This window comes from Lemur catta, chromosome 19 (assembly GCF_020740605.2).
Source record: "Lemur catta isolate mLemCat1 chromosome 19, mLemCat1.pri, whole genome shotgun sequence".
In the NCBI taxonomy this organism is placed as follows: Eukaryota; Metazoa; Chordata; class Mammalia; order Primates; family Lemuridae; genus Lemur; species Lemur catta.
Window position 1 is genome coordinate 4,162,807 of NC_059146.1, and position 27,799 is coordinate 4,190,605.

The 27,799-nt window shown below is 42.7% G+C and overlaps 1 protein-coding gene across 1 annotated transcript in view; it reads left to right on the plus strand.

Annotated features, from left to right (window-relative positions):
• The first annotated feature begins 354 nt into the window (after positions 1 to 354).
• The window catches only part of CWH43 (cell wall biogenesis 43 C-terminal homolog), a 37,714-nt gene continuing 10,269 nt past the window's right edge, over positions 355 to 27,799 (plus strand). The window contains exons 1-13 of the mRNA XM_045532989.1: positions 355 to 514; positions 2,705 to 2,896; positions 5,850 to 5,970; positions 6,319 to 6,473; positions 7,723 to 7,924; positions 9,402 to 9,496; positions 11,719 to 11,976; positions 14,636 to 14,761; positions 17,938 to 18,017; positions 19,120 to 19,225; positions 20,294 to 20,429; positions 21,331 to 21,480; positions 26,600 to 26,744. Coding sequence (XP_045388945.1) covers positions 472 to 514; positions 2,705 to 2,896; positions 5,850 to 5,970; positions 6,319 to 6,473; positions 7,723 to 7,924; positions 9,402 to 9,496; positions 11,719 to 11,976; positions 14,636 to 14,761; positions 17,938 to 18,017; positions 19,120 to 19,225; positions 20,294 to 20,429; positions 21,331 to 21,480; positions 26,600 to 26,744 — 1,809 coding nt within the window. The 5' untranslated portion in view covers positions 355 to 471. The remainder of the gene's footprint in view (positions 515 to 2,704; positions 2,897 to 5,849; positions 5,971 to 6,318; positions 6,474 to 7,722; positions 7,925 to 9,401; positions 9,497 to 11,718; positions 11,977 to 14,635; positions 14,762 to 17,937; positions 18,018 to 19,119; positions 19,226 to 20,293; positions 20,430 to 21,330; positions 21,481 to 26,599; positions 26,745 to 27,799) is intronic.

Below are 27,799 nucleotides of genomic sequence, written 5' to 3' on the forward strand. Positions count from 1 at the left end.
GGTCACCGCTGGTCTGGAGTCGCACCTGCTCCTCCCGGGCGCTGGCAGGGCTCCGGCCCCGCGGCTGCCGTGCGCGCGGGCCAGGCAACCCGCTTCGGGCCCGCGGGCGGGGTCTGAGCCCCCAGGACCCCCGCGCTGGGACCTGTCCCCCGCAGTCTGCGGCCCGTGGGCAGAGTTGTCGGCTGCAGGTGGCTCTGGGGCTCGGGCCACAGGCGCGCTGCAAAGGCGCACGGCGGCGCCCGGCCCGGCCCGCGCAGCCTAGGATGGGTGTGGCGGGGCCGGGCGCGGACGGAGCGGCCACTCCCCGCCTCGGCGCGGCACGTGGGCTGCCGGGCCGGCGGCGGGCTCGGCCAGGGGACGCGGGGCGCGGACGCAGGCGCGGGGGACGCGGCGGCCGGCAGAGGGTGCGGGCGCGCGACGGGGACCCGGCCCGCGCGGCTTTCCTAGAAGGCGCCGGCCCACGGCGCGACGATGGCCTCCGCGTGGCGGGAAGTCCTCCTGGAGACCCTGCTGGGTAAGCCGGGGTCGCCCTGGCCGCGAGCGCGCGCCGGCTCCCGGGCTGCGCTCGGCGGGAGGAAGGCGCGCTCGGTGCCCAGAGCCGAGATGCTTGTCGCCCCCTGGGAACCGTAGCTGCGGAAGGGACGGAAAGGGAAGCCCTGGATCGAAGTTCCGAAGCGGAGGGGTCTGCCGGGCGCCCCGGGAGACGGCGCCTCCCCGGTTCCCACGCGCCCCGGGGTTGAGCCAAGGGGCGCGAATCCTCCCCGTGTCGGCCTTGAACCCGCGCAGCCAGTCCCCCCTCCAACCCCCGTGACCTTTAAGTTTAATTTAACATAATTCAGTACTGAACTTGAACTTCCAGAAGGGAAAGGGCACCCTCTTCCCCAGGGCTGCAGGTGAGCGCCGGTGGCCGCTGTCCCGGGCCTTGGGCGGCTGCAGGCTCGGGCGTTTGGCGAAAAGCATCGGACTCGAGCCTCGAGCGCTCACTTCGCAATTTTACAAAAAGTCCGCCGGATGATTCTTGGTATAATTCTGTTGGAGCTGCATGATTAAAACCAGAGTTCCCAGACGAACCAGCATCCCGCGGTTCGTTGTGAAACCGGGATCCCCTCTGGTCTGGGCGGGGCGCCTGCCCAAGAACTTGATTTCCTGGGAGCTGGTTTCAGGCTGTTTCCCCTGCTCCGTCTGGATCTCCTAAGTCGGGAGGTGTCAGCGACTCGCATTCAGTAAGAACCGCAGGCGCTCGGTACTCCGCGTGTCTGATGTCATTTAATCCTCCCAGCAACTCTGCGAGGCGGTTAAAAGTCCTGTTTCGCTGATTAGGAAAGGGAGATTGGAAAGGAACTCGGGAGAAAGTTAACACAGGTAAAGGTGAGACAGGCTACATGTGGAGCCAGACTGCTCGGATTTAAGTTCACTCTGTCATTGTGCTCCTTATGTGACTTCGGGCAATTGCTTAGCTTTCTGAGACTCAGAGTTTTGTTTGTTTGTTGTTTTGTTCTTGTTTTTGCATTTGCAAGAGGGGAGTAGGAAGAACACCCGCCTCATAAGACGTGGGGCTGCAGGACTAGGAGAGAGGTCTGAGTTAACACTTAGCACAGGGTCTACTGGCACTTGGTAAGTGTCCATTAGCGTTAATTATTATTGCACAAGATGACACAGTCATTTGCTGGCAGAGGTGAAACTGACTTCAGAGCTGGGTAGTCCGCTAGCTGCCACTGCCTCCTAAGAGCGGGGCTGAAAATGGTCTACTCAAAAGAAAATAATAGTTGTTTAACTAAAGAGCCTGTGGGTGTGATCTGGGGTGAGAAGAGGGGGTCCTGCTGTTTGTTGCTCTTTTTGATTTTCATGATATTTCTCTTTATATAGGGGTCAACGTAGGTAAGGAAATTTTAGGAATCAGTGTCCTGACAGGAAGCCAAATTCGACTCAGATGGTCCAAATGAATGGGACTTAATAAAGGGACTAACTACCGTGACAGGGACATGGTTAAAGGAACAGACGGGGGGGGGGTGCTGAGGGACTTACGAAGAGGACTGGGGGAGGAATTCTATTCCTGGAAGCCCGTTAAGGCCAGAGGCGTGAAGGAGAGTAGTGGAGAGACAGGACTCCTCGCAGAAACTGAAAGGGTGAATGACCCAAAGACACATTTCACACACAGGCTACGTGGGAGCCACACGGCTGGTGTATTCATCTGGGTGCGGGTGGGCTGAGTCCAAAAAGAGAGTCAGCACAGAAGGGGGTCTAGTGAGGGTTTTTATAAATGGGGATAGCCGACCCCCTCCCACCTGCCCTGTTCAGTTCCTTGTTTCTGGGCCAAACTGGCAGGTGAAGAATTGCTTCCTGCTACATGCGCAGAACAACTGTTTGTAGTAAATTCTTCTTCAAACAACCAACTCCTACGATCCCTTTGCCCCAGTCACATCTGTCCTTCTGCTCTGGCGTGGTCCTTATCAGGAGAGCTAGGGAGGGATGGCCTTTATCTCTATCAGGGTGGGAGGGGGAGGAACGCTGGCTGCAGCTGTCTGTTAGATCTACAAAGTCCGGGGACTCCCCAGGACTCCTGCGGCTGCTGTTTTACAAGCCTAAGTTTTGCATTAACCACATTCTGTCCTATGTACACTTTCGTGTTCCCACCTGGAACAAACCTAACAGAAACAATGTCAAAGTGACACTTTCTCTCTCTTTTTAAAATTTGTTTTTGTAGGATATGTTTCTTGGTCTCTCTACCATGACCTGGGACCGATGATCTATTACTTTCCTCTGCAAACGCTAGAACTCACTGGGCTTGAAGGTTTTGGTGTAGCGGTTCTTTCTCCAGTATTACTAACTATTCCTCCTTTCTGGAAATTGGTTAACAAGAAATGGATGCTAGCCCTGCTGCGGATAATTACTGTTGGTAAGATCTAAAAGTGTTTCTTTAAGATTTTTTTTTTTTTGTAGTTGAAAGTCAAGTGAAATTATGTAGACTGTTCTTTGAATGCTAAATGACTGAATTAAAAAAAAATCAAAGATTTCTTTTTCCCTGATTACAGATAGAATATTTCTTATCCAAAATGATTGGGACCAGAAGTGTTTTGGATTTTGGATTTTTTTTTTTTTTTACATTTTAGAATATTTACATTTATGCCTACACATGAAGCATACTAAATCTGATAATCCAAAATTTAAAATGCTCCAATGAGCATTTCTTTCAGTGTCATGTCGATGTTCAAGAAATTTTAGATTTTGGACTTTTGGATTTGGGGTACTCGACCTGTGCTACCTCAGAAGAGTTTTAGTAATTGGAAGACTAGTCCAAGAGTCGATGTGTTTTGCATTTCCAACGTTTCTGCTAGGTTGAAAAGGCCTAAATATCACTGAAATAAGGAGGGGAAAGACACCTTAGAGAACAGTCAATTCTCAAATACGTGGTGTTCTTCCCATGCTTCTTTCCAACTATGACACAAGGCTCAGAAGCCATTACAAAAGGATTGTTAAATAATACTGCATAAGAAATGTGAAAGTTATGCATGACAAACACTACAGTAAGCGGTCAAACAACAAAGGAAAATATTCATAACTCTTTTAGTTAAAGGGCTAATTTCCTTAATATATAGTTTCTACAAACTGATACTAAAAAAAAAGACCAAAAACTCAGTAGAAAAGGTGGCAAAAGATATGACCAGTTTACTGGAAAGGAAATATAGTTGCTTCTTAAAAATATAATCACATGTGTAGATTACAAATTATACACATACACGTATACGTATCTATAGTTTGACAAATGGATCAACAAAGAACAAAGTCTGGCAACACTGTTGTAAGGGTGGGAAGACAGGCACTCATACCTCACTGGCGGGAATGTCCATTGGCACAGCTTCTATGGAGAGTAATTCAGCAGTATTTATCAAAATTACAAATACATACCTACCCTCTCACCCAGAAATTCCGCTTCTGGGAATATATACTCACATACAGTCATGCATGGCATAATTATGTTTCTGTCAACAATGGATGGTATATACAACGGTGGTTGGAGCAATAGGCTATACTATATAGTCTAGGTATATAGGTGGCTACACCACCTAGCTTCGTGTAAGTACACTCTACAGTGTTTGCACAAGGAAATCACCTAACGACACATTTCTCAGAACGTATCCCCATTGTTAAGCAACACGTGACTATATATTAAAATAGAAGTTTATTTAATCATTGCGACAATATAAACTGTAGCAAGATTGGAATTAACCTAAATGTCATCTCTAAGAATAAGTTAAACAAATAGTTGTTATGAAACTTGGAATGCTATAGAATATCATGCAGCTATAAAAAGAATGAGTATATTTATGTAATGAAATGGAATGTTCTTCAAAATATATTAAGCAAAAAAATGAAATATTGAATAGTATGTACACAGTGTTAACATTTGTGTAAAATAATATGGATGAAAATATATTTAATATTTGATTGAACATCTACTAAATATCTCTAATAGGATTTAAAGAAACCTAATAGCATTTTAGTTGCTTCTAGGGCTGGACAATGTGGTAACCAAAGATAGGCATGGAGGGGAAGCTTAGCCCTCTCTATATCTTTTGTACCTTTTGAATTCTGAATTTGAATATATTACATTGCCAAAAAATAACAACAAAATTTTAGATATATATTTACTAACACAAAGAATTGAGATTTTTCATATTAGTAAATGCTGATAAACTTCAGAGAATTACTGGTAGTGGGAAAGTAAGAAGATGAGATCTCAAAGAATAGATTTAAAAAGCAAAAACATCAGACTCCAGTCTGGAAACTCTGGATTTTTTGTACCTCTGCTATAACTCATTTGATTTCTCTGAGTTTTCCAAGTGGCATTTGTTCGTGAACTGTGCGGTTTCTTTCTTTCTTTTTTTTTTTTTTTTTGAGACAGAGTCTCACTCTGTCGCCCAGGCTAGAGTGCCATGGCGTCAGCCTAGCTCACAGCAACCTCAAACTCCTGGGCTCAAGCGATCCTCCTGCCTCAGCCTCCCGAGTAGCTGGGACTACAGGCATGTGCCACCATGCCTGGCTAATTTTTCTATTTTTAGTAGAGACAGGGTCTCAGACTCCTGAGCTCAAGCAATCCTCCTGCCTCGGCCTCCCAGAGTGCTAGGATTATAGGCATGAGCCCCTGTGCCTCGCCTCCTCAAAATATTACACAGAGTTTCTTGGTGTATACCCAGGAAAAATGAAAACGTTTGTTCACACAGAAACTTGTACACAAATGTTCATAGCAGCGTTATGCATAAGAGCCAAAACTGTACACTCCAACTGATGATGAATGGATAAACAAAATGCAGTATATACGTGTAATATGGAGTGTCACGTAGCCATGAAAAGGAGTGAGCACAGATACATGCTACAACACGGATTAACCTTCAAAACATTCTGCTAAGGGAAGGAAGCTAGTCACAAAAGGCCACATATTGTATGTCTCCATATGAAATGCCCAGAAAGGGAAAAGTCCCTAGAGACAGAAAGTAGGTGAGTGACTGCCAGGGGCTGGGGCAGGGGTGGGAAGGAATGAGGAGTGACTGCTAACGGGTATGCGGCTTCCTTTGGGGTGATACAAATGTTCCGGAATTCGATAGTAGTGATAGTTGCACAACTTTGTGAGTGTACTAAAAACCACTGAATTGTGTACTTTAACACGGTGAATTTTGTAGTGTGTCAATTGTATCTCAATAAAAATTTTAACTATATATGTATAATTATATATTAATTCTATCTTCCTGAGTAGAATAAAGATGGTGTCAAATAACGTTTATCCACTGCAGATCATCGAACACCAATGCATGCCTGCCGGAAACGCTTTGCTCTCCTTCATTTGTTTGCAGGTAGCATCGCCTCCTTCCAGGCTCCAAACGCTGTGCTGCGACTGGTGGTCCTTGCACTTGGAGTGTCCTCCTCTCTGATCGTGCAAGCCGTGACCTGGTGGTCGGGAAGTGGTTTGCAAAGGTATGGTTCACATCTTACGCACTTCCAGACAAACAAGTACGATCACTTAGCAAAGGGCCAGGCGTTCCAAGTTACAGGTTTTGCCTTCCATAGAGCCTTGGAGAAGTCTTTTTTTTTTCCTTTTCACAAAATCAGGATGTGAATACTTGCCATCCATCTCAATAATGTTTTGAGAATTAAAAAATTATACCAAGTTGCCTGGGTAATGGGCTATATAAAGTCACATTCATTAGTGCAAATTACCAACAAGACTCTTTCAGACACTCATTCTGTGAAACTGAAATTCATGATGGACATAGTATATTGGATCCACATAAAAAGTATTTAAAAATCCTTTTGCACTTACAGGTACGTCAGAATCTGGGGATTCATTCTAGGACAGATTCTTCTTGTTGTTCTCCGCATATGGTACACTTCACTAAACCCCATCTGGAGTTACCAGCTGTCCAACAAAGTGATACTGACATTAAGTGCCATAGCCACACTTGACCGCATTGGCACAGGTAAGCGTATGTCACGTTTATTTAGGGATTTTCTCTTCTACAGAGTTTACTTTTCCTATATGAATGTTGAATATCTTGAAAAGAAAATCTATAAAAATAGTTTTCTACACTATATCGCCATTTTAGCTTTTTCTCCTTCTGAAATAGTAACTGGCCAGCCAGTATGCAAGACATCGGAGCATACCAGGTGGTTTTCGGAGTTTTGATTTGAAGATTTGTTGGGTCCTGGGGGGTGGCGTTCCTGACGGCTGCACACTGCGTTTTCCTCTGCACACGCAGTTCAGATGCCCCCTTCCGCCAAAGACTCTGCTGAGCCCAGGTCCTGGCCTCCCTTCTGTCTTCACCGCCAGCTTCCACCCCAGCCCACCCCCACCGCTTTGAGCTCTGTTCCTCCTTCCTCTCATTCCATTGTTATCAGAAGAACCTTCTTCCTTGTGAAATCAGAATGCCAGAGCCGGGGTCAGACCCTGAGGCTTCCTTCCTTCATGCAGAGGGCTTCAGGCTCTCTCTGTTCCTACAAAGACACTCTGCTGGCATTTTCTCCAGCCGTTCCGTGAAGCCATTAATGTGAGGAATTGGGACCTGCTGGTTAGACAGTACCGTGAAGCACAATGTAATGAAGGAGCCACGTGGCCTAAGCTCCAGTCCCAGCTTCTCGGTTTCTCTTTACTAGCTGTGTGATCTTGGACAAATTACTTGTTCTCTCTGGACCTGTTTTCCAATCTGTAAAATGGGATTAGTAATAGAGCCGATTTCCCACGGTTGTTGTGAAGATGAAAGGAGTTCATGTGAAGGGCTTGGAAGAGGGGTCAGCACAGGAACTGCTCCGCGATGCACGGTCATGACCCTGGGTACGCAGGGGCTGGATGACAGCCCTGTCCTCTGTGTGGAAGCAGCAGCCTGGTGTGCTGGGAACGTTCCACTCATGTCGGACCACATGTGTGCCCTGAACATGTCATGCATATTTTGCCCACCGTGTTAACTTCACATGGCGTGAATAATTTCCTGCGTTGTCACTTGTCAAATTCCAAAATGCTTGTTCTCCCGTAAACCTTTCCTCATCTAACCCGCCTGAGGTCATCCCACTGAGTGGCCGTCAGCACATTCCGCTTTGTAGTGTAGTTGCATGTCTCGTCTTGCGTAAGCTCCTCGAAGCCAGGTACCATTTCTTACTTGCTACGAGTCTGTTAAGTACAGAGTGTAAGTTTCCATGTAACTGACGCTTTTCCATTGTTTCTTTTCATTCTAGATAGTGACTGCAATAAACCTGAGGGAAAGAAGACCGTTGAGACTGCCACGGGGATGGCCTCTAGACCTTGCTGGCTGTTGGCAGGCGCTGCCTTTGGGAGCCTTGTGTTCCTCACCCACTGGATTTTTGGAGATGTCTCCCTGGTGTCCAGATGGGCTGTGAGTGGGCATCCCCACCCCGGGCCAGACCCCAATCCATTTGGGTGAGTTTGAGTTTGGAAAGCAATTAAGAAACTGGCAGTTGTGGTCGGAGGAGGAAACACCTCCTTTGCTGGACAGGTAGGTGTGTGCTGGCCAGACATTATCTCATAAAGCAGGTGTTTCTCAGAACCCTTTTGAGAAATGCTGCACTGGACCATCAGCACAGCAGGAGTTGCTTTCTGAAATCCACTAGGTTCCACTTCAGGGCATGGGCCGTAGATATGTTTTGATGGCAGAAGGAGAGGAGAGAGGGTCTCAGAGGGTGCAGAAGGGCCCTCGGGAAACCAAAGGACCAGTGCAGGCCGCAGACTCTGGGAGAACAAACTGTCGTAGTCCCCCCGGCCCACGCAGCACTTGGCAACCCCATCACTCTCACTCTTCTCTAGCACTTTCCACCTGCTGATAACCTGCGTGCGTCATTTATTACTGGTGTTTACTGTGTGTCTCCCGCGCTAGAATGTGAGCTCCCTGGGGGAAAGGGGTCTTTGTTCATTGATGTGTCCCAAGCCCCTAGGACAGAGCCTGGCACATAATAGGCACTCATGAATATTTGCAGTAGAATTGGGGGTAGAAAAAGATCAACACTGTCCTCCATGGCCTTTCTCACATCTGGGCTTCCGTGGCTGCAGGATAATCCTTAGGGGGCAGGGCAGGTGCCACAGCGGCTAAGAGCCTCCCCCCAGAGCCTGAGCACTGTTTTTGGATTCTTAGTCCTAGGTGGGCTACTGTGTATGACCTCAGGTGACTTACTTTCCCCCAGTATTCTCCTCTGCAAATGGGGATCATAATAGCATTTACCTTACAGACGCGTGAGAATTAAATGCATGATAATACAGGTAAAAATCTTAAAACAGTGCCTAGCGTGAGTGCTATTTTCTTTTTAGCTTAATTTATATTATTATTGAGTGCCATGTGGTAGCTGTTTTTCCTGCTGGATTTTCCCCTAACATTTAAATTCTTTTTTTTCCTTCTCGTGCAAATTTTTGCCAAAACAGCAAAAGAATGAAATAGTTAGTGGTTGTTTTGAAAAACACATGACTATCAATTATTTATCAAACTGACACTGGTCTTGGGAAGGCAGAGAACATAGACAAGAGCAGTATTGAGGTAGAGAAAAAAGAAAAAAGGCAGACTAAATAGAAACTATCCCAAGGACATTTTCTTTTTGTCTTGGGTAGAGTCACTTAAAATGTTATGTGACCAGTATGGACTATAATTTCATAGTCTGATCAAACTCAATCACTGCGTTTGCACCGACTGTGATGGGACTGCAGATGTCATTTATCTCAAGGCAGAATTTTTATTCCTGTAATGCTCTAAATGTGTACAATATTAGTTCCCACTGGGCTCTCATGATCTCATCGGTTGTTTCATGCTTATTTTGTCTCTTGGATGTACCTCGAGGTAGGATTTATATTGTATTTGTGACAATGAAATATTAATAACATCAAATGTCTTAAGCATTTCCTTTTTTTACAGAGGTGTAATTCTGCTGGGCTTGGCAAGTGGACTGATGCTTTCAGCTTGTTCGTGGTTTCGTGGTACTATCAACAGTCTGATCTGGTGGGTTACAGGTATGTGAAATTTACCGGCAGATACACCACCGTTGAGCTTGGTTATCCAGTTTACTTGCAAGCATGTGCAACTAGACTGGAAGTAGACGCAGCCACACAAATATGTACTGTGGTCAAATGCGCTGTTAAAACCAGCTGCAGCAGCTGTAACCCATATGTCACCAGGGTCACTGGTGACTATCTGCTCCAGGTCCCTGCCTCTTCCTGCTTCACTGTCCCTCTCCTCCTGTGGCCGTCTCATTTCCAGGACTACACTGCATAATACTGCCTCCCCTCAAAGATGCTTATGCACGGTACGTGAACTTAGTCTTATTGCATGTTGCCAGTGGCCAGATCCTTTGTCACTCTTCAAGATTCCTCGCTTGCCTGTTTTTCAGAAATGGCCCCTGTTGGGATTCCATGATGAAACTCAGTTTCGCTTTCCCTTTTCCATGAACCAATATAGCTGCCCAGCTTTCTACCCAGCCTTGGGGGCCATGTTTACTTATTCAAAGACCCAACTCATCTCTCCCCATTCATACCCTTTAGGACTCAAGAAATATTGGTGAAGGCTGTCGTGTTTTAGGCTACCCTTTTCCCCTTTTTCATTAGTCTTTGTGGGCATGAGGGAGCATCAGACTTGTTTTCCTATGACTGAAGTATGCCACTCCTCCTCCTTCCCCTTAAGGGCAGAAATGGTTATAGTCAGGCGTGCTGACTGTAAGTAAAAACAATTCTCCACTCTGTTACAGAGCAGGTGCTATATTTGGCTTCTGGGAGAGGAGATGTCTTTGCACGTGTTAACTGAACAAGCGATTCAGGGTATTGCACTAGGTGGCGTGTGTGGGTTTGTGTGTGCGTATCAGTCATAGAAGACGTGGGTTGAAGAACCTAAGAAGTAAAGTTCTGTACACATAAGCACCCTCACCCTTGCATGGAATGTATGTGTCATCCAAACTGGCTGCTAAATTGGTGAGGCTGGCCAGGCCTTCTTGCCCCTGGAGCTGTGTGAGCACCCTGTTGCCGTCCTGTCGAGCTGTTTTCACTTGCTTGTGTGTTCTCTGGTAGTCACTGTGTCAGGAGTCTCTGGAAGTCTGTATGTATATAGGAGTCACCTTTCTTCTCATCAGAGAGCTGCTTCCCGAGATTTCTCAGGAAAAGGGCTGGAGAGCTTTGTTAGTGCTGAGTTTGCAGTGAGCGTGTGCTACCACTTCTCAGTCTGTGCGCAGTTTGGAAAAGGCAAGTGAAATGCACTGAAAGTTTGCTCAACGTGTATATTATGCCTTTACTCATAGACTATAAGCAAAGTGCTTATTAGGCAGGTAATTAGCAGCTTCATTTCAAACATGGGAAAACTGAGGAACACAGAAACGTAGATTGTTAGTTAAAAAACAAAAAAGCTGTGAACTTAGTCTTATTGCCCCAGGTGAGTAAGGTCCTATCCTTGAGAGTCAAACCTAACCTAGTTTTGTTGTCTCTCTGAAGTATTAAAACGTAGTTTTAAAGACTCAGAGGCAAGCAGATTTAGGACTTCCAGGAGGCTACTTGCAGTAAGGGAGAGTAGGGCCATGATTCACGAGCTTCATCTCCCTTTCTGATCGCCTGCTCACCTGGAACCAGCTGGAGCTCACACTTAATTACCTGGGGCTGGGGCCCACTTTCCCTGTGATTCATCTCTGGAAACCACCACGCTAAAGCAGACTGGAGCAACAGGAATTGTGTTTTCCTATTGTACTGTTCAAGCTTGCAATCCCAACCGGAGACTCGGCATGAAATTAATTGTGGCAATGACTGAAGAATTTCATAAAAGCAAAGATACAGGAGCTTTCAATCTTGATAGCAATTAAATTAGTAAAATCACAGTTCTATCAAAAAAAGGCATAGATGTAGTAAATGCATTGTCAGGACCCCAGTTTAGTTAATATGCAGTGTGAATATTATTTCTTGGATCTTAACACCAATTACCTGAAAACGCCTTCTTCCCTCCCTCGTCCTTCCTGAGAAATAATATCAGACTGAGATTTCCTAGATCAACATTGTATCTCTGGTTGTGCCAGTGACTGGCTGTGTGACCTTGAGCAAATCGCATCAACCTTGCTAGACCTTAGTTTTCTCGTCTGTCTGGAGATGGGACCCGTATGCCCCTAAGGTGCATTCTGGTTCTAAACGGCTATAAATCGGTCGTCCTATAAGCTTCACTGCTTTCCTGTCTGATTCTTCTTTGTTCTCTCTCTCTGGAGCAGGAGCGGCTTCTGCCGCCGGCCTCCTGTACCTGCCCACGTGGGCGGCCGCCGTGTCTGGCTGCGTGCTGGCTGTCTTCACGGCGTCCGTGTGGCCTCAAGCGCTGGGACAACTTATCAGCTCCGGGACAAACCCTGGGAAGGCCATGACCACTGCCATGCTATTTTATCTTCTGGAAATGTTTTTCTGTGCGTGGTGCACAGCTTTTAAGTTTGTCCCAGGAGGTGTCTATGCGAGAGAAAGATCTGATGTGCTTTTGGGTGAGTACCTTTCTTTTCTTTTCTTTTTTTTTTTTTTTTGAGACAGAGTCTCGCTCTGTTGCCCGGGCTAGAGTGAGTGCCGTGGCGTCAGCCTAGCTCACAGCAACCTCACACTCCTGGGCTCAAGCGATCCTCCTGCCTCAGCCTCCCGAGTAGCTGGGACTACAGGCATGCACCACCATGCCCGGCTAATTTTTTCTATATATATTTTTAGTTGGCCAGATAATTTCTTTCTATTTTTAATAGAGACGGGGGGGTCTCGCTCTTGCTCAGGCTGGTCTGGAACTCCTGACCTTGAGCCATCCACCCGCCTCGGCCTCCCAGAGTGCTAGGATTACAGGCGTGAGCCACCGCGCCCGGCTAGTTCATTTCTTCATTTAAAAGGTCTAGATTGAAGTAACTGCTCAAAAACATCCTTGAGGGCTGAGCAGGATTTAGCACTTTGCATGACTGGTGGAAATAAATAGGGTGTCTTGTTTTCTTAGTAAAATAGACTCTCTTAATAATAATTTAAAAAGCCTGGAAGGATGTCTAAATTATAAGTTAAAACCAAATTTCTTAATTCATCAGTGCATTTCAGTAATATTTTTTACTACAAAGACCTTTTAAATGAATTTTTTGTGAAGAGAGTTTAATCCATAATGAAGTGTAAACTATGTAGCACTTGTATTATATGATATGTTAGGAAACATATGATTGTTATGCTCATATTGCCACGTCAATGGTTGGCTCATACATATACACAGGGATTTTCATTTAGGGGGTTCCCCTGAATTTTATCTATGATTTTTATTTACCATATTTTTACCAATCAAATATATATGTATCTTAGTGTAAATGATAAATTCCCAAATCAAAGAATAAATATATTTTCCATTTCAGTGGTTGTAAACTCACATCCCAAAATTGAAATTTCTTAAACTTAGTTTAGTTTAATATTTTTTAAATTTGTCTTCTGGTAGTAATGAAACTATTGATGTATATCAGACATACACAAATCAAACCTTGCATATCATTTTAAGTAAACCATGTCAAATACTTCTACAAGAAAAATCTATGAACGATGAAGAGACAAAGCAGGTTAATAAGGGATCCAGTTCCTGTTTGTACATTTGTTTTTCCAGTTGTTTATTTCTTCATTAAAAAAATTATCATGCATCTGCTATGGTCCAGGAATAGTGCCCAAGTGCTAAGTATTAAAAATACCTAGAGTCCCTGCCCACCTGGAGCTTTAGTCAAGCGGAGGAAGCAATGCACGTAAATGAGACAGATACTTAGGAAATTCCAGCTGGGTGAGAGCTGCCCAGGTGCCGGCTCCTACATGGGTTCTGTTGCCGATCCCCTTTGTCCCCTGATATATAGCCAACTACTGTGTACATTTTCGCATAAACTCTTCTACTGTACGAGCCAGACATCTGTCAGGAAAGGCTGGTTTGGAAGATGTATTTTTAAATTACGTGAAATATTTTAGAACCAACTCTTGAGAATTTGATATTTCTGGTAAATACCCAAGCTCTCATCTAATTAGAGAAATACATTGCTGCATTTCCTCTGCCATAACCTTGGCTTTGCAAACACTGTGTTTCTTCTGGTTTCTTTCAGGTGTGTGTGTACTCTCTCCTGCTCTACTTTCCTGTCCCATGCCCTGCTTTTTTCTTATTCCAGCTTGCTTAGGGGTCAGCCATGAGAAGAAAACAAATGAAAGTAAGAGTCATTCTATGCAGAAGGTTGTTTTAGAATGTTATGAATGATGAGCTTTTTGAGTTCCTTCTCACTACTTAAGGGATTGTGGAAACGGTGCGTTATTACAGCTTCATGCAACTGAGAACATTTTTTTTTCAGTGTGAGTGACATTATATTGATGAGGCCACAAAAGCCAAGGGATGTTGGTAATGTTCAGAGTAGCTTTTACTATAACTGAATTGAAAAGAATCTGTATAATATCAGAAACTAGTTATAAATTTATTTTCTAGGTTTTTCCTGCTATTTCTTGAAAACTGGACATAAATTTTTTTGCTATCCTTCCACCTAAGCTTAACTTTTACTTAACATTTCTTAATTTACATATTACGCCCAATCTCTGTTTCTGTTCTGATTATGTATGATTTTCGAAGCATGTAAATTTTACATGTAAGCTAGTTTGGAGTACGTCCCAATTTAGCTCGACTTTACTGGCCAGCCTGTTGGCACAGCGTGAGTTCTGGCATGCATCTTCTGTGAGGGCCCTGTGCCCAGAGATGTGGGCAGAATCACTGCCACATTAAAAACCTACATATGGTCCACTTGGTTGATGGGCAGGCTCCTTACTGTGTCCGGGTGGCAGCTCTGAAGTTTCCACTGTCCCCTATCCAATCAACGATCAGTCGTGAGAACCATCAGCAATCTAACAACTAGGAAACAGGAAATTCAAAGAAATCCCTCAACAGGAAAAGGCTGGAGTCCTCTCATTTAAGACATAATTCCTAGAACCCTACCTGATTTTTTATGATCATCCCAATCATTGAAAGCTCTGCTAGAGTAGCTGCCTAGGCATTGAGATAAATTAATTCAGTAGCTGAATTTTCAGGGTATGTTTCTTTAAAACAAATCTTAGGTCCTGGAATTTACATTGGCAGGATTTCTGGATCAAACTATAATATATTTCTTTCTCTTTTACCAGGGATGATAATGCTAACTATTGGGCTGAACATGCTGTGTGGCCCTAAGAAAAACCTCGACTTTCTTCTTCAAACAAAAAATAGTCCTAAAGTGCTTTTCAGGAAGAGTGAAAAATACATGAAAATTTGTAAGTATAATTTTATTTTCTTCTAAAAAACATTTATTATATGAAATTTCAAACATATGAAATCTAGAATGAACCCTCATGGACTCTTCATCCAGTTTCAACAATTATCAACATTTTGCCAATGTTATTAACAGCGATTTTCTCTACCTTTGCTGTTTGTTTAAGTACTTTAAAGCAAATCCCTGATAGCTTGTCATTTGAACCACAAATACTCTGTATGAGTTTTATTTTCCTTCTAAAATAGATACAATGATTCAACTGGTAGAATTTCTAAGATGTTTGGTTCTAATAGTTGAGACTATTTGCTCCATTTCTTGTTCTCCTTTTTTGGAAGATTAAATATGTTAGTGGTTGGAATGTTGATGAACTAGAAACTCAAATGTAAAATTCATTTACTATTTAATATTTGACTCATTTAAAATGGACTAGATTAAATAAAAATGTATTGAATGTGTGCAGTGTGCACGTAGGGTATTAAGTGTTGTTATGTAGGATACAAAGACATGTGAGCAGCGGTCTCTCCCCTCAAGGCCCTGATATCTTACTAAAGGAGACAAAGTATCATAGTGTAAAGAGATAGAAAACCATTAAGAAGCTATGTAAATTTTCAATGTATTTCTAAAAGAAATTTCCCAAAGTAGTAAGACCACTATATAAAAACCTGCATATATGTTTCATTATAATTCGAAAAGATCATATTTAAATTTAGGGGAAATGAGGTTTTTCTGTGTGTGTTCTTATGTCTTTGGAACCAGAATCTAGCAGTTTTTACTTGTTTTTAATCCTGACAATCTTTGTCTTTTTTTAAAATTTTGGTTAAGAACCATAATTCTTTAATTCGTTCATCAAAATTGAGGCATTTGGAACAATATTTACAGAGTTGTTTAAATAGTTTTGTGTGATTTTTTTAAAATAGACTTTGTATTTTAGAAGTTTTGGGTTCACAGCAAGATTGAGTGGAAGGTATAGAGGTTTCCTGTATATTCCCTGCCCCACACAGGTGTGCCCACCTGCTTTGTCAAAATCTCTCACCAGAGCAATACGTTTGCTATAATCAAGGAACCTGCACTGACACATCACTGTCACCCAAAGGTTGTAGTTTACATTAGGGGTCACTCTTGGCCTTGTACATTTTATGAGGTTTTTTTTTTTTTGAGACAGAGTGTCACTTTGTTGCCCTGAATAGAGTGAGTGCCGTGGCGTCAGCCTAGCTCACAGCAACCTCAAACTCCTGGGCTTAAGCGATCCTCCTGCCTCAGCCTCCCGAGTAGCTGGGACTACAGGCATGTGCCACCATGCCCGGCTAATTTTTTTCTATATATATTTTAGTTGGCTAGCTAATTTGTTTCTATTTTTAGTAGAGACGGGGTCTCGCTCTTGCTCAGGCTGGTCTCGAACTCCTGAGCTTGAGCAATCCACCCGCCTCAGCTTCCCAGAGTGCTAGGATTACAGGCGTGAGCCACCGCGCCCGGCCATTTTATGAGTTTTGACAAATGTGTAATGACATGTATCCATCACTGCAGTATCATGCAGAATAGTTTCTCTGTCCTAAACAGCCCCTGTCTCCACCTATTCACCCCTCTCTCCCTAAAAACCCCTGGCAACCACAAGCTTGCTACTGTTTCCATTGTTTTGCCTTTTCGGATCATCAGTCTTTGTCTTTTTTTTTTTTTTAAAGAGAGTCTCACTGTGTTGCCCAGGCTGCAGTGCAGTAGCACGGTCACAGCTCACTGTAAACTTAAACTTTTGGGCTCAAGTGATCCTCTTGCCTCAGCCTCCTGAGGAGCTGGACTACAGACACACACCACCACTCCCAGCTAATTTTTAATTTTTTTGTAGAGACAGGGTCTCATTATGTTGCTCAGGCTGATCTTGAACTCATGGCCTCAGGAGAGGCTCCTGGCTCAGCCTCCCAAAGTGCTGGGATTACAGGCATGAGCCACTGCACCTGCCCAGTCTTTTTGGCTTTTAACTTGAGAGTTTAATCTATTTTTAATAGTGATTTCGGATGTATTTGATTTATTTCTATCATCTTAATTTTCTTTTTTCATTTTCTAATTTTTCTAGATATGTATTTTTTTCTTTTTCTTCTTGATTTCTTTTGCATTGATTAGGGTTTCTTTTTCTTTTTTTTTATACCCCTCCTCCTCATTTCTCTTTTTAGTTCAGAGATTATACCTTCAATTTCTTTTCCTTTAGTAGTTGGTTGTATTTCTCTCAGCACATTGAAGATATTATTCCCCTGTCTTGCGGCTTTCACTTTTGTCATCTGTCAGTGTAATTGTTGCTCCTTTGAAGATAACCTGTCTTTTCTCTCTGGCAGCTCTTAAGATTTTTCTCTTTGCTTTGGTGTTCCAAAAGTTTCACTATGATATACCTGAATGTGGATTTTTTCCCCCCATTTTGTTTTGGAATCTTTGCACTTTATGTATTTGAAGAGTCATGTCTTTTATCAGTTCTGAAAAATTCTCAGCATTCTTACTGCAAATATTGCCTCTTTTCCCATTCTTTCTCTCTGTTCCTTTTTGACTCCAATTATGTATATGTTCTTACTCTGTTCTCCGTGTCTCTTAACCTCTTTCATATTTCCTACCTCTGTTTTTTGTGCCACTCTTTACACTAATTCTCTCTATTTGGTTTTGTCTAATCTGCTTGTCCGTTGAGTTTCTAATATCAGTGATTATAATAATTATTTTTATTTCTAGAACTCTCTTTGATTTCTTTACAAATTTTCCTCATCTTTTATTTTAGTCTTTATTTTAGTTCCTTACTCATACTTTTCAATCTCCTGTTTGATTTTTCTAAACATGTTAAGCTTACTTGTTTTATATTCTCATTTTGAAAGCTCCAATATCTGAAGTCTTTGTGGGCTTGATTCTGCAGGGTGTTTTTTCCTGCTGGTTCCTGTTCACGAGACTTGTTTTCTTGTATATTATATGATTTACTTTTACTTTAAGCTCATAGACCTTGAAACATTTTGGGGGAAGATTCTTTGAAACCTGGGTTTAGAATGTGGGTTGTGTGTGCACGTCACACGTTGAAGATTAACCCAAGAATTAGACATTTCCCCTCTGCACAAAATGCTTGGCCAATAGATTCAATACGTTCATAAAAATTATTATTTTAAAAACAAATTTAGTTTTTAAAAAAAACAATTATTTCTTCTTTTTGTTTAGTTTTGTGGCTGCTGGTTGGTGTGGGGTTGTTGGGATTAGGACTACGGCATAAAACCTATGAGAGGAAATTGGGCAAAGGGGTGAGTAATTAAAAATTTTGAAATAGAATTTTATGTGAGAGATATATATATACACACACACACACACACACATTTGTATACATCACCATTCCAGTTGAATGCTAGACCTGGGTCTGATGACTTTAGTGCATTAACTCTTAGTCACAGGCTGATAATATAGTGGGATTATTTTTTGAAATTGGGTTCTTGAGACAGGATAGATCAATATATTAGGGGCAAACAGTTCATAATTTTGTTGTGTGGAGTTATTTTTGCCATTCATGATTTAACATTTCTAAACTATAAAATAAGGGACTATTTTATTTTATTTTATTTATTCTAGTGTTTTCAACTGAACTTTATACAAAGATGGGCATATTTAGATAGGATTGATAATGCTACATTGCATACAAAGAGGACCACAGTGAATAAAATCACAGCACAGTAGGGATGTGGCATCGTCGTAACTAGGTTAGAAGGGGCCGACCACTTTATAAATACGTTGAAGGCCTCTGTGTGTCCCACTGTATGATTCTTCTCCCCTGCAAGGGTAACCACTGTCCTGGGTATTGTGTTTTTTATCATTTTTATGCATTTCTTTCTATTGCTACTAAATATGATAGATCCCTAGACAAAATTGTTTTTACCATGTTTTTAACTTTATCTAAAAGACATCTGACATATATGTTTTGCAAGTTACTTTTCTTTTTTTTTTACTTAAATCATCTTTGTGAGATTCATCCTCACGGTACTATGTAGCCCTAACTCATTTACTAGGACTGTGTAGTGTTCCATTCTGTGTAGGTAACACCATCTGTTTATGCATTTTCCTGTTGAGGGATAGCCAGGTTGTTTCTAATTTTTTGCTATTATGAGCAATGCTAATTATAAATACTCACTTTCCAAATATTTCTCCTAACTTCCAAGCTTAAGCTAGAAATTCACAGATTATGAGATTATGGATTAGCAAATATTTCCTTATTTTTATGAATTAAATGTGGACAAACGTCTAAGGAAATGCCTTTGCTGAAATATAAATTTCGGTAGAGAGAGGTGGAGAACAGTGGGCCACCGAAACTGCCCTTGTTCACAGTCATTCTAAACCATTAAAACTATTCCTCAGGCTCCTGCCAAAGAGGTCTCTGCTGCCATCTGGCCTTTCAGGTTTGGATATGACAACGAGGGATGGTCCAATCTAGAAAGATCAGCTCTCCTGCTCAAGCAAACAGGTAAGTCTCTTACTGGAACTAGTTCCAGGGTTTGAGAAACTACTGTTGTCACTTTTACTTTCGGCAGGATAGTTAGTCCTGGGAAAAGGACCTGCTGGTCATACACCAGTCTCTTAAGAAAGGCTCTCCTTTGGTGGGCAGCCGCGGGAGGACGAGCTTCTATGGCCACATCTGTCCGTGTTGGAGAGCAATTAATTCAGCGGATTCTGAGCAGCACCTTGAACTGGGGATCTGCAGGGGACTCTGGCCGTGCCGTTGTTCTTAGGGATGCTCCTTCTGGTAGCTCCTGTCTACTTGGGGACCCGCTGTTGGGGACCAGAAAACTGTTGGATTAAGAGACAGAATGAGTCAGAGTGAGGTTCATTTGTGAACCAATTGCTTTCAAGAGCTTAAGAACTAATTTTATTTGTTTCCGTGCTCTGGGGTGCTCATCTTTGTGGGAAGCATCCTTTTAAACATGGGGGAGTTTGGTGTTAGATCAACTACAGGAGCGTGGAGCAAGATCGGTAAAGGGCTCAACCGTTCTGGCTATTCTTAATGATAAGCCTCCTGAGAAACTTGTGAGTGTCTGTATGAACATAATGCTACTGAGAAGTTTCTTTGACCCTTAGTCCTTATTTGGTCTTGATTACAGGCCTCTGAGCCACATCGGGCCAAGATCTAAAAAAGCCAACAAACTTACTTCTATGCTGATAGCATGGAGCCGTTTGTCCTGAAATAAAATGCTATTGTGCACCATTCTATTGTTTCTGAACATAAATTGGGTATTTGAGAAAGGTATTAAGATTATTTGAAAATTTGGGAATGATGTTAAGAATATTTGAAAATTTAGAAGAGTTATTCTCTTATCCTTTCCAGTATTTTCTGGAGTTGTTTCATGTTTTAATTAAATTCTAAACACGAGAAAATTTCTTTATAGCTCAGATTTGAACCACTTCACTTTAGTGACTCATTAAAAATTATTTTTGGGTTTATCAGTTAAGGCAAAAGGGTTAAGGGCTGAGAATAAAGTGTTGCTTTCTGCCTTGCTGTGATTAACCATTGAATGCTTTTTTTTTTTCTTAACAGGTGCAGATTTCATAACAATTTTGGAGAGTGATGCTTCTAAGCCCTATATGGGGAACAATGACTTAACTATGTGGCTAGGGGAGAAGTTGGGGTTCTATACAGACTTCGGTCCAAGCACAAGGGATCACACTTGGGGGTGAGTATTCCTTGGGTATTAATCCCGAACACAGTCCTGAAAGACTAGGCAGCGTAGACGTGGAGTGGAAAGTTGATATTGTTATATACTCATCCTGTGAATGTGCCACGGTGGTGCTTCTTGGGGGGTGGGGAGGTGCTGAAGATACGGCCAGGTTTTTGCCCTGAATACCTGATAGGAGATGATGCCATTTAATGGGACAGGAACCACCACCGGGAGAGCAGCAGTTTGTGCTAAGTGTGAGATGCCCCTGGACAGTCAAGTGACGCCCAGGAGGCAGTTCTGTATGGCCTGGAGGGCGGAGGAGGACAGGCCAGGCTGGAGATGTGTCTTCAGGTATCATCGGGTAGAGACTCCGCGAGGGCGACAGAGACAGTGCACGTAGCTGGGGGAGAGAAGCCTGCTGAGGCCCGAGCTCTGCTCACCCTTTTCTCATGTAGCTCTTTGACAGAGTGACGTGGAGTGAGTGCCTTTTCATATGCTTATTGTTTTTCAATTTCTAATTTTATAAATTGTTACTTTGTGTCCTTGCTGGCAAGCCTGTACATTCCCATATGTGTTGATTAATATTAATATTAGAATTGTTTATGCAAATGTGTTGTCAGAGTAACAATGCAAGGAAAATGGATTTTGTGCATTACTAATGCTGCCCGTTTCATGTCTCCATGGCACTTACGAAAACAGAGTTGCTGGTGTGTCACAGTGAGACACGCTAACGATCAGAGGTGTGACGATCCGACAAGCAGACTGCCACATAAGTCTCTGCCACATCATTGCTCTGAGTGGCCCTCCGTGGCGTGCGTGTGGTGGAACATCCCTTCTTAGTGCATTTGCTCGGTCCCGCTCTGCATGCTGTGGGGGGACTGGCAATGATGCACGTGTCTCTCTCCTTCCCATACAGGATCATGGCTTTGTCGAGGTTCCCCATCGTGAGATCGGAGCATCACCTTCTTCCGTCACCAGAGGGCGAGATTGCACCGGCCATAACACTGACCGTTAACATCTCGGACAAACTGGTGGATTTTGTAGTGACACACTTTGGGAATCACGAGTGGGTTTCTTGGGTCTATATAATATTACATAAATATCAAGAAGTATTATCAATAATTTCCTTTGATTTCTATGAAATAACCTTTCTTACTTTCTTCTTTTTTACTTCCCAAAGTATTTTTTCCCTGTGTTGCTAGTTTTAAAAATCAGACAAACACTTAGTGGTGGTGTGTGATGGGCTGCAGTAGCCCTCGGTTACTGAACTGTACAGTAATCCTCTGTGCAGGGCCCATATTAAGTCCACTGTTGTATTTTATCTTTGCTCTGTCTAAGGTAAGTGCTACCAAAGCCCCATTTTACAGGTAAAGCACGTAGGCAAAGAGAGGTTAGGTGACTTGGGCAACCAGGAGCAGACAGCTGGGCAGTAGGTAGAGCCATACCCAGAGCCTGCAAATGCTTGGAGCCACATGGTAAAGGAGAGTACAGAAAAATGACTTGCCTTTTCCTGCAGGATTACTGCTACAGACGGAAGTACTGCTGGGATTTGAGGGTGTTAGATTACCTTTTTCCTCTCATGTTTTCACAGACAACTGATAGGTGGGCAGAGAAATCTGGTAGATGGAGATCAAAATGTCACTTTGAATACTGATAAGCCTGCTTGGACAACATGGCTTAAGTGTCCGTGTGGACTTGCTAATACAGCCCCCGAAATACGTGAAACTGACCCCGTCCAGACAGCGGGCCCACCCAGGAGGGGCAGAACGTGCCCTGTCGTGCTCTCCTCTTGGTGGAAAAAACAGGACAGAAAACACCCTGTTTGAGCACTGGCAGATGTCACAGAGAAGAGAGTAGAAAGATTTGATAATTCATTCAAACTTAATTAATTAGAAAAGTCTCCCAAAAGGTAAAGGGTGGTGAGGGAGGGCAGTGATGGTTTTCTAAGGAAGTCCCTCTACAAGGAAGCAGGAAGCTTGGAAAATGAGTTTTACTTCCCCTGCAAAAAATAACATTCACAATCAGTGACTTAGTGTTGAACAAATCATGAATAACACCAACAATATATTGTATTTCAAAAGCAAAGGTAAAAGTATTTAATTTATACTCTACCATACCAAACCATAATAACTGACAACACAAATGTACAGAGCTAAGTGCTATGACATAGGCATACAGGTCTTGGCATATACATGACACAAGAGGCCACAGAACTTTAAAGTGACATACAGAACATTACAAAAGCAACGTTGTTGTGCTGTAAGTTTCATCTAAACAAAACTAATGTGTCTGCTACCCTTATTTCCCTGGTTACTTCACTTTTTCTCACAGTATTATATGGATCTGTGAAAGCATATTTGAATATTTTTCCAAATAAGTCAGAGAATAAGTAATATAAATAAACCATCCAAATATAATTAATGTGAACCACTTACTAATGAGACTTGCTTACCGCCTTAGAAATAAGGGGGTTTGGAGGATAGATGATGTAGATTGTTCGTATCACTTTAAAAAGCTATTTGAGGAAATGCCTTCTGTTTCCCTAGTAATTTTTACGTAGCAGGTATAGGCATTCAAACATCATTCCACTGACCTTACATTGCATTTAAGTTGGGTTTATCTTTAAAAAATAGGGGCTTTTGTGTTTAAATGTTGCAAGGTCTCAACCTAAGAAACAGTTAAATCTACCCCTTCCCTTTTTACCTTTGCTTTCTATTTCCTACCAGCTTTAACTCCTTCCAATCTCTCCTGAAATGTGGATAAGAGAAAACTAAAAGACAGCCCTAGGAATGTGGTTGGAAAAGAGAAGGGAAGAGTTGCCTTTTCTAACTTTCTATTAACTACATACTTAAAGCTCTCTGATTAACACCGTATCCTTTACTTGTTATCTTACTCATTTGATTTAATAATAATGACAAAAACAATAGCAATAATAATAGTAGTAGCTAACACTTATTGAGGATTTGTAACTCCAGGGAGGAAAGCAGCATAGTTTAATGGTTAGGAGCATGGGATTCCAAAGCCTGGAGTCAGACAGTCTGGTTTGAATCCGAATTCAGCCACTAGCTGTGTATCTTTTACCAAGTTATTTAACTACCTTGAACCGTAGTTTCCTCATCTCTAAATCAGGGGCAATAGTCCTACCTATTTCAGAGGGTTCTTGCGAGAATTAAATGAGATATATTATCTCACACAAAGTACGTGAATATAGTAAGTGCTAATTAGTACTGGCCATAATTAAACCAGATCAGACAATACTGGATGTAAGGTATCCTGGGCAGCTTAAGAGGAATTCATTCATCAGACGTGGAGCAGGCATCTGCCACGTCCAACCACAGTGCTAGGCACAGTCCTGGCCCTTAGGGGCACCTCAGAGGCACTGTCCCTGAACCCTGTGGCCTCCCAGCACGTGACACGGGAAAGGTAACCCCTCGAATAATTTGTGAAACCATCATTACATATTTTTGTTTGCTTTTGTTTTCTATAATACTAGATATTAAATGCAAAAATTCTTACCATGAATAAATATTTAGAGATTTCATTTTCCCTTGATTATGGCATACAAATGTGAAAATCCTATTAGGAATGAATTATAGAATGCTTGTGCATGTTAGCTGATTCAACAAGATTTTTAAAATTACTGACTATACAAATTATCTCTTTTGCAACCAGTAAATAGGATATAGCATTTCTTAGAAGTCATTTAGGTAAACGCCATAAAGAAAATTGATACTATTTTAGGTAATTAACTGAGGCACCATTTAATCACCATTTTAAAAAAAATCTATAATAGGCATCACATACACAGAGGAAAGAACACAGAGCCTGTAGTCTAGAGGCTTGCGTTCTGGTTTTGTTTATGTTGCAGTTTAACTTTGGTGAGTTCCAGGTCTCTTGTCTCTGAAAATGGGATAAAATGCCCTTTCCTGGCTCACATTATAGGGTTATTGGGCAGATCGAATATTAACATTTGAGAAAATACAAAATGTGTGCTCTCTTTCTCTCTGTCTCTGTTTTCCCCCATCCTCCTACACATACATGTATTTTTTATTTTTATTACTAACACTAGACAAGATTTATCTCCTGAAAAAAAGTGTAAAACCAAATTCACAGATTATTTCCAGTAACATCACTAAAATATATTTGAATGAAAACCCATTGTGCAGTGGGTTTGGAATTTTCAAGACCTGGGTTTGAATCCTAGTTGCACGTAGCAGAGGGAACAGAATCGACCTCACACCTGATGAAAGGACTGCGTACCAAGGCGTGGGAATGGTCCAAGGAACAACTAAGAGGGGCTGAGCGCTCAGACAGTGGGATCGCTACCAGCCTTAGGGCTGAAGGCACAGGCGGAGGAAATAGTGTTCCCAGATCCTGCTGAGATCTGGACCCAGGAATAAGGGACCACTGGCCTGAGGAACGCAGCAGCTGCCAGAGGGGCTGGGGAAGAAATACCCCAATTTCCCTCTTGTCCTGCTGGTGCCTCCATCTGGCCAGACTTAACTGGAAACCAGCAGACAAGGAGTCCCGGAGAGGAAATCTGCAGGGTCAGCCTTCCGGGGCATTAGAGAAGGGCAGAGAATGGATTTGGGCAGGGGAGACAGAGACAAGCTCATTTAAAAATAGAGCTACCACCTGCCCACAGTTATTGTGAGAATTCAGTATCAAAGGTGGTTAACAAATGGTCATTCTTTTCACTCTCCTATTTCTCGAGACATCTTTTAATAGCACTCAGCTGCCACACATATGTGTCCAACTCAGTCCTGTCTTCAGATCCTACCTCGGTGAGGTCTCTCCAATCTTCTCAGTCCTCCATGATCTCCCTCCATCTTCCTTTGCCTTTTTTTCTCTTAGCCCTCATTTATTAGGTACCTTTCTGTGTAAGCGCCTGTGTTACCCACCGCTTGTCTGCTCTTGGATCCGTTCCTTGCTAGTATTCTCGGCTCTGTGCTGCAGGGAACCACATTTCCCAAAGACCCTTGCCTGCTGGCTTCTGGGTGGGTTTAGCCAATGGGCGGCTCTCGAGCAAGGTCGGAGGGCAGGGGACTGGAGAAGCCAGGGTGTTTGTCACCCTCTCTCTGCTTCCTCTGGTGTCTCTGGCAGCAGCTGGGTCTCTTCTGTGGCTGCAGCTCCTCCCTGGATGGTCCCAGCTCCTCCCGGGCAGCCCCTTCCGTAGCTCCATCTCCCATCATCCGGTGTGGCTTCTGGACTCGGGTCATGTGGCCTCCTTTCCTGTCCCTCTAGCCCTGGAGGTGGTACTCATTTCTCACTGCTGCTAACCTCTGGATGCCTCACTGAGCCCTGTTTGGCTGCCCATCGCCTAGGTAACCAATCCCCTATATTAAATTCACTTTGTTTGAAACACCTAGAGTGTTTTAGTTTTCCTGGCTGGATCATGTTACCTACGATGTCCTGTTTTTCCCCAGAGTGACTGACTGTAAACCGCTCCAAAGCCTTGATATACCTGCTTAATTATCTCAGTTATTTGTGTCTACGGTGCTCAGCATAATAAAAACACGGTGTTCAGCCTGTATTTGAGCGGGAGAGCCAAGGAGGCTTTCAGCACATGTTCAGCTGAAGGAGCTGAGAAAGTTACATTAGCGTGATGTGCTCTACAAGTGTTAGGATTCTCCTTCTTACCAGTTTTCTTGGGTCTCTTGTATTTTTTATTTTTTTGACTACTAGTTCTTTAGCTGTAATACTGATGATGAAGTCTCATGTTATTGATACGATTTCTTCTGATGAAAAGTTGAACAAATGCTGTATTTAGAATAGATACTTAAATCAGCTTGACTCCAAATGATTTGTGGAGAAAGGTCATATTCTTAGTCGAAAGTTTGTCAGCCTACTCAGTCGAAGCACTGTGTCTATGTCTTGTTCATTTGTATAACATTAAGACATTTGGCCAAGTAGGAATTACTCTGGGTTGTACACCATTTGAAGATGTTCTTTTGGAATTTAGGTATCTGAGACTTTTTTTTTTCTTTTAAGAGATGGGGTCTTGCTCTGTTGCCCAGGCTGGAGTGCAGTGGTGCGGTCATAGCTTACTACAGCCTCAAACGTCTGGGCTCAAGCAATCCTCCTGCCTCAGCCTCCCAAGTAGCTAGGATTACAGCCCCTAATATTTTTAAAGATTGTTTTGTAAATACAATAAAGAGGTATATTTTTCCATTTTCTTTTTAAAGAGATGACCTTGACAGGAAACTGCAGGCAATTGCTGTTTCAAAACTACTGAAAAGTAGCTCTAATCCAGTGATATTTCTGGGATATATCACGTCAGCACCTGGTTCCAGAGATTATCTGCAGCTCACTAGACATGGCAATGTGAAGGTAATATAATTGCAGTAGGATTTCTCATTTATTAAGTAAAATGCTTCTTTTTCTTTCATGTTTACAAAAAAGCCAACTCAACCCAACGATTTAATATGTATTCTGGTTATCTACTGCTACATAGAAAATCACCACAATACATGCCATTTTAAAATAACAGAAATCATTTATTTGCACACAAATCTGTGATTTGGACATGACTCGACAGGGGTAGCTCATCTTTGTTCTATGCAGGGTCAGCTAGGTAGCTCAGCTGGGGACTGGAGGATCTACTTAGTAGATGATTCACAGGTGGCAAGTTGGTGCTTTGGGCTGGGGACCGTGGTTCCTTTCCATGGGCTGCTTGGGCTTCCTCCCTGCATGGCAGCGGCCTCCAATAGTGGTGTCCCAAGAGAACCAGGAAGAACCTGTATTGCCTTGTGTGACTTAGCCTTGTAAGTCATATAATGTCCCTTCTGCTATCGTCACAAGTCTGATGACATTCAACGGGAAGAAACATAAACCCCACTTCTCGATGGAAGGAATATCAAAGTCACATTATAAGAATACCATTCGGAAAGTGAGATATCGTTGTAGCCGTGTTTAGAAAATACAATCTGCCACATTATGAAAGTTAATGACGATGTCGAGAGTAAAAGACAAAATGAAATGTCACACAGGGGGAATGGCTGATCAGCCAGATGGGGCCACACCAAATGACACTGAATTAATCTTTAACTTTTCAGGTCTAAAAACATTTGAATTTGTCAGTGTACCAAGATGTAATCATGCTCCGGGGAACTGACACACAAATCAAATCCTCAAGAGATTGATATATATATTATGATGCTAAATGAATTAATTTATAATGAGAAATATAGTTGTTATATTTAGTTAAGTCCTATGTAGATTTCTTGGTCCTTTTCATTTTGTTTTTGACTTCCTGTCTTGAGATAATAACCTTCAGAGGAAAAGGCTTATCTATCTTGTGTCGATTTCACTACTTTAACACTTTCTTTTTTTTTTTTGAGACAGAGTCTCACTCTGTTGCCCGGGCTAGAGTGCCATGGTGTCAG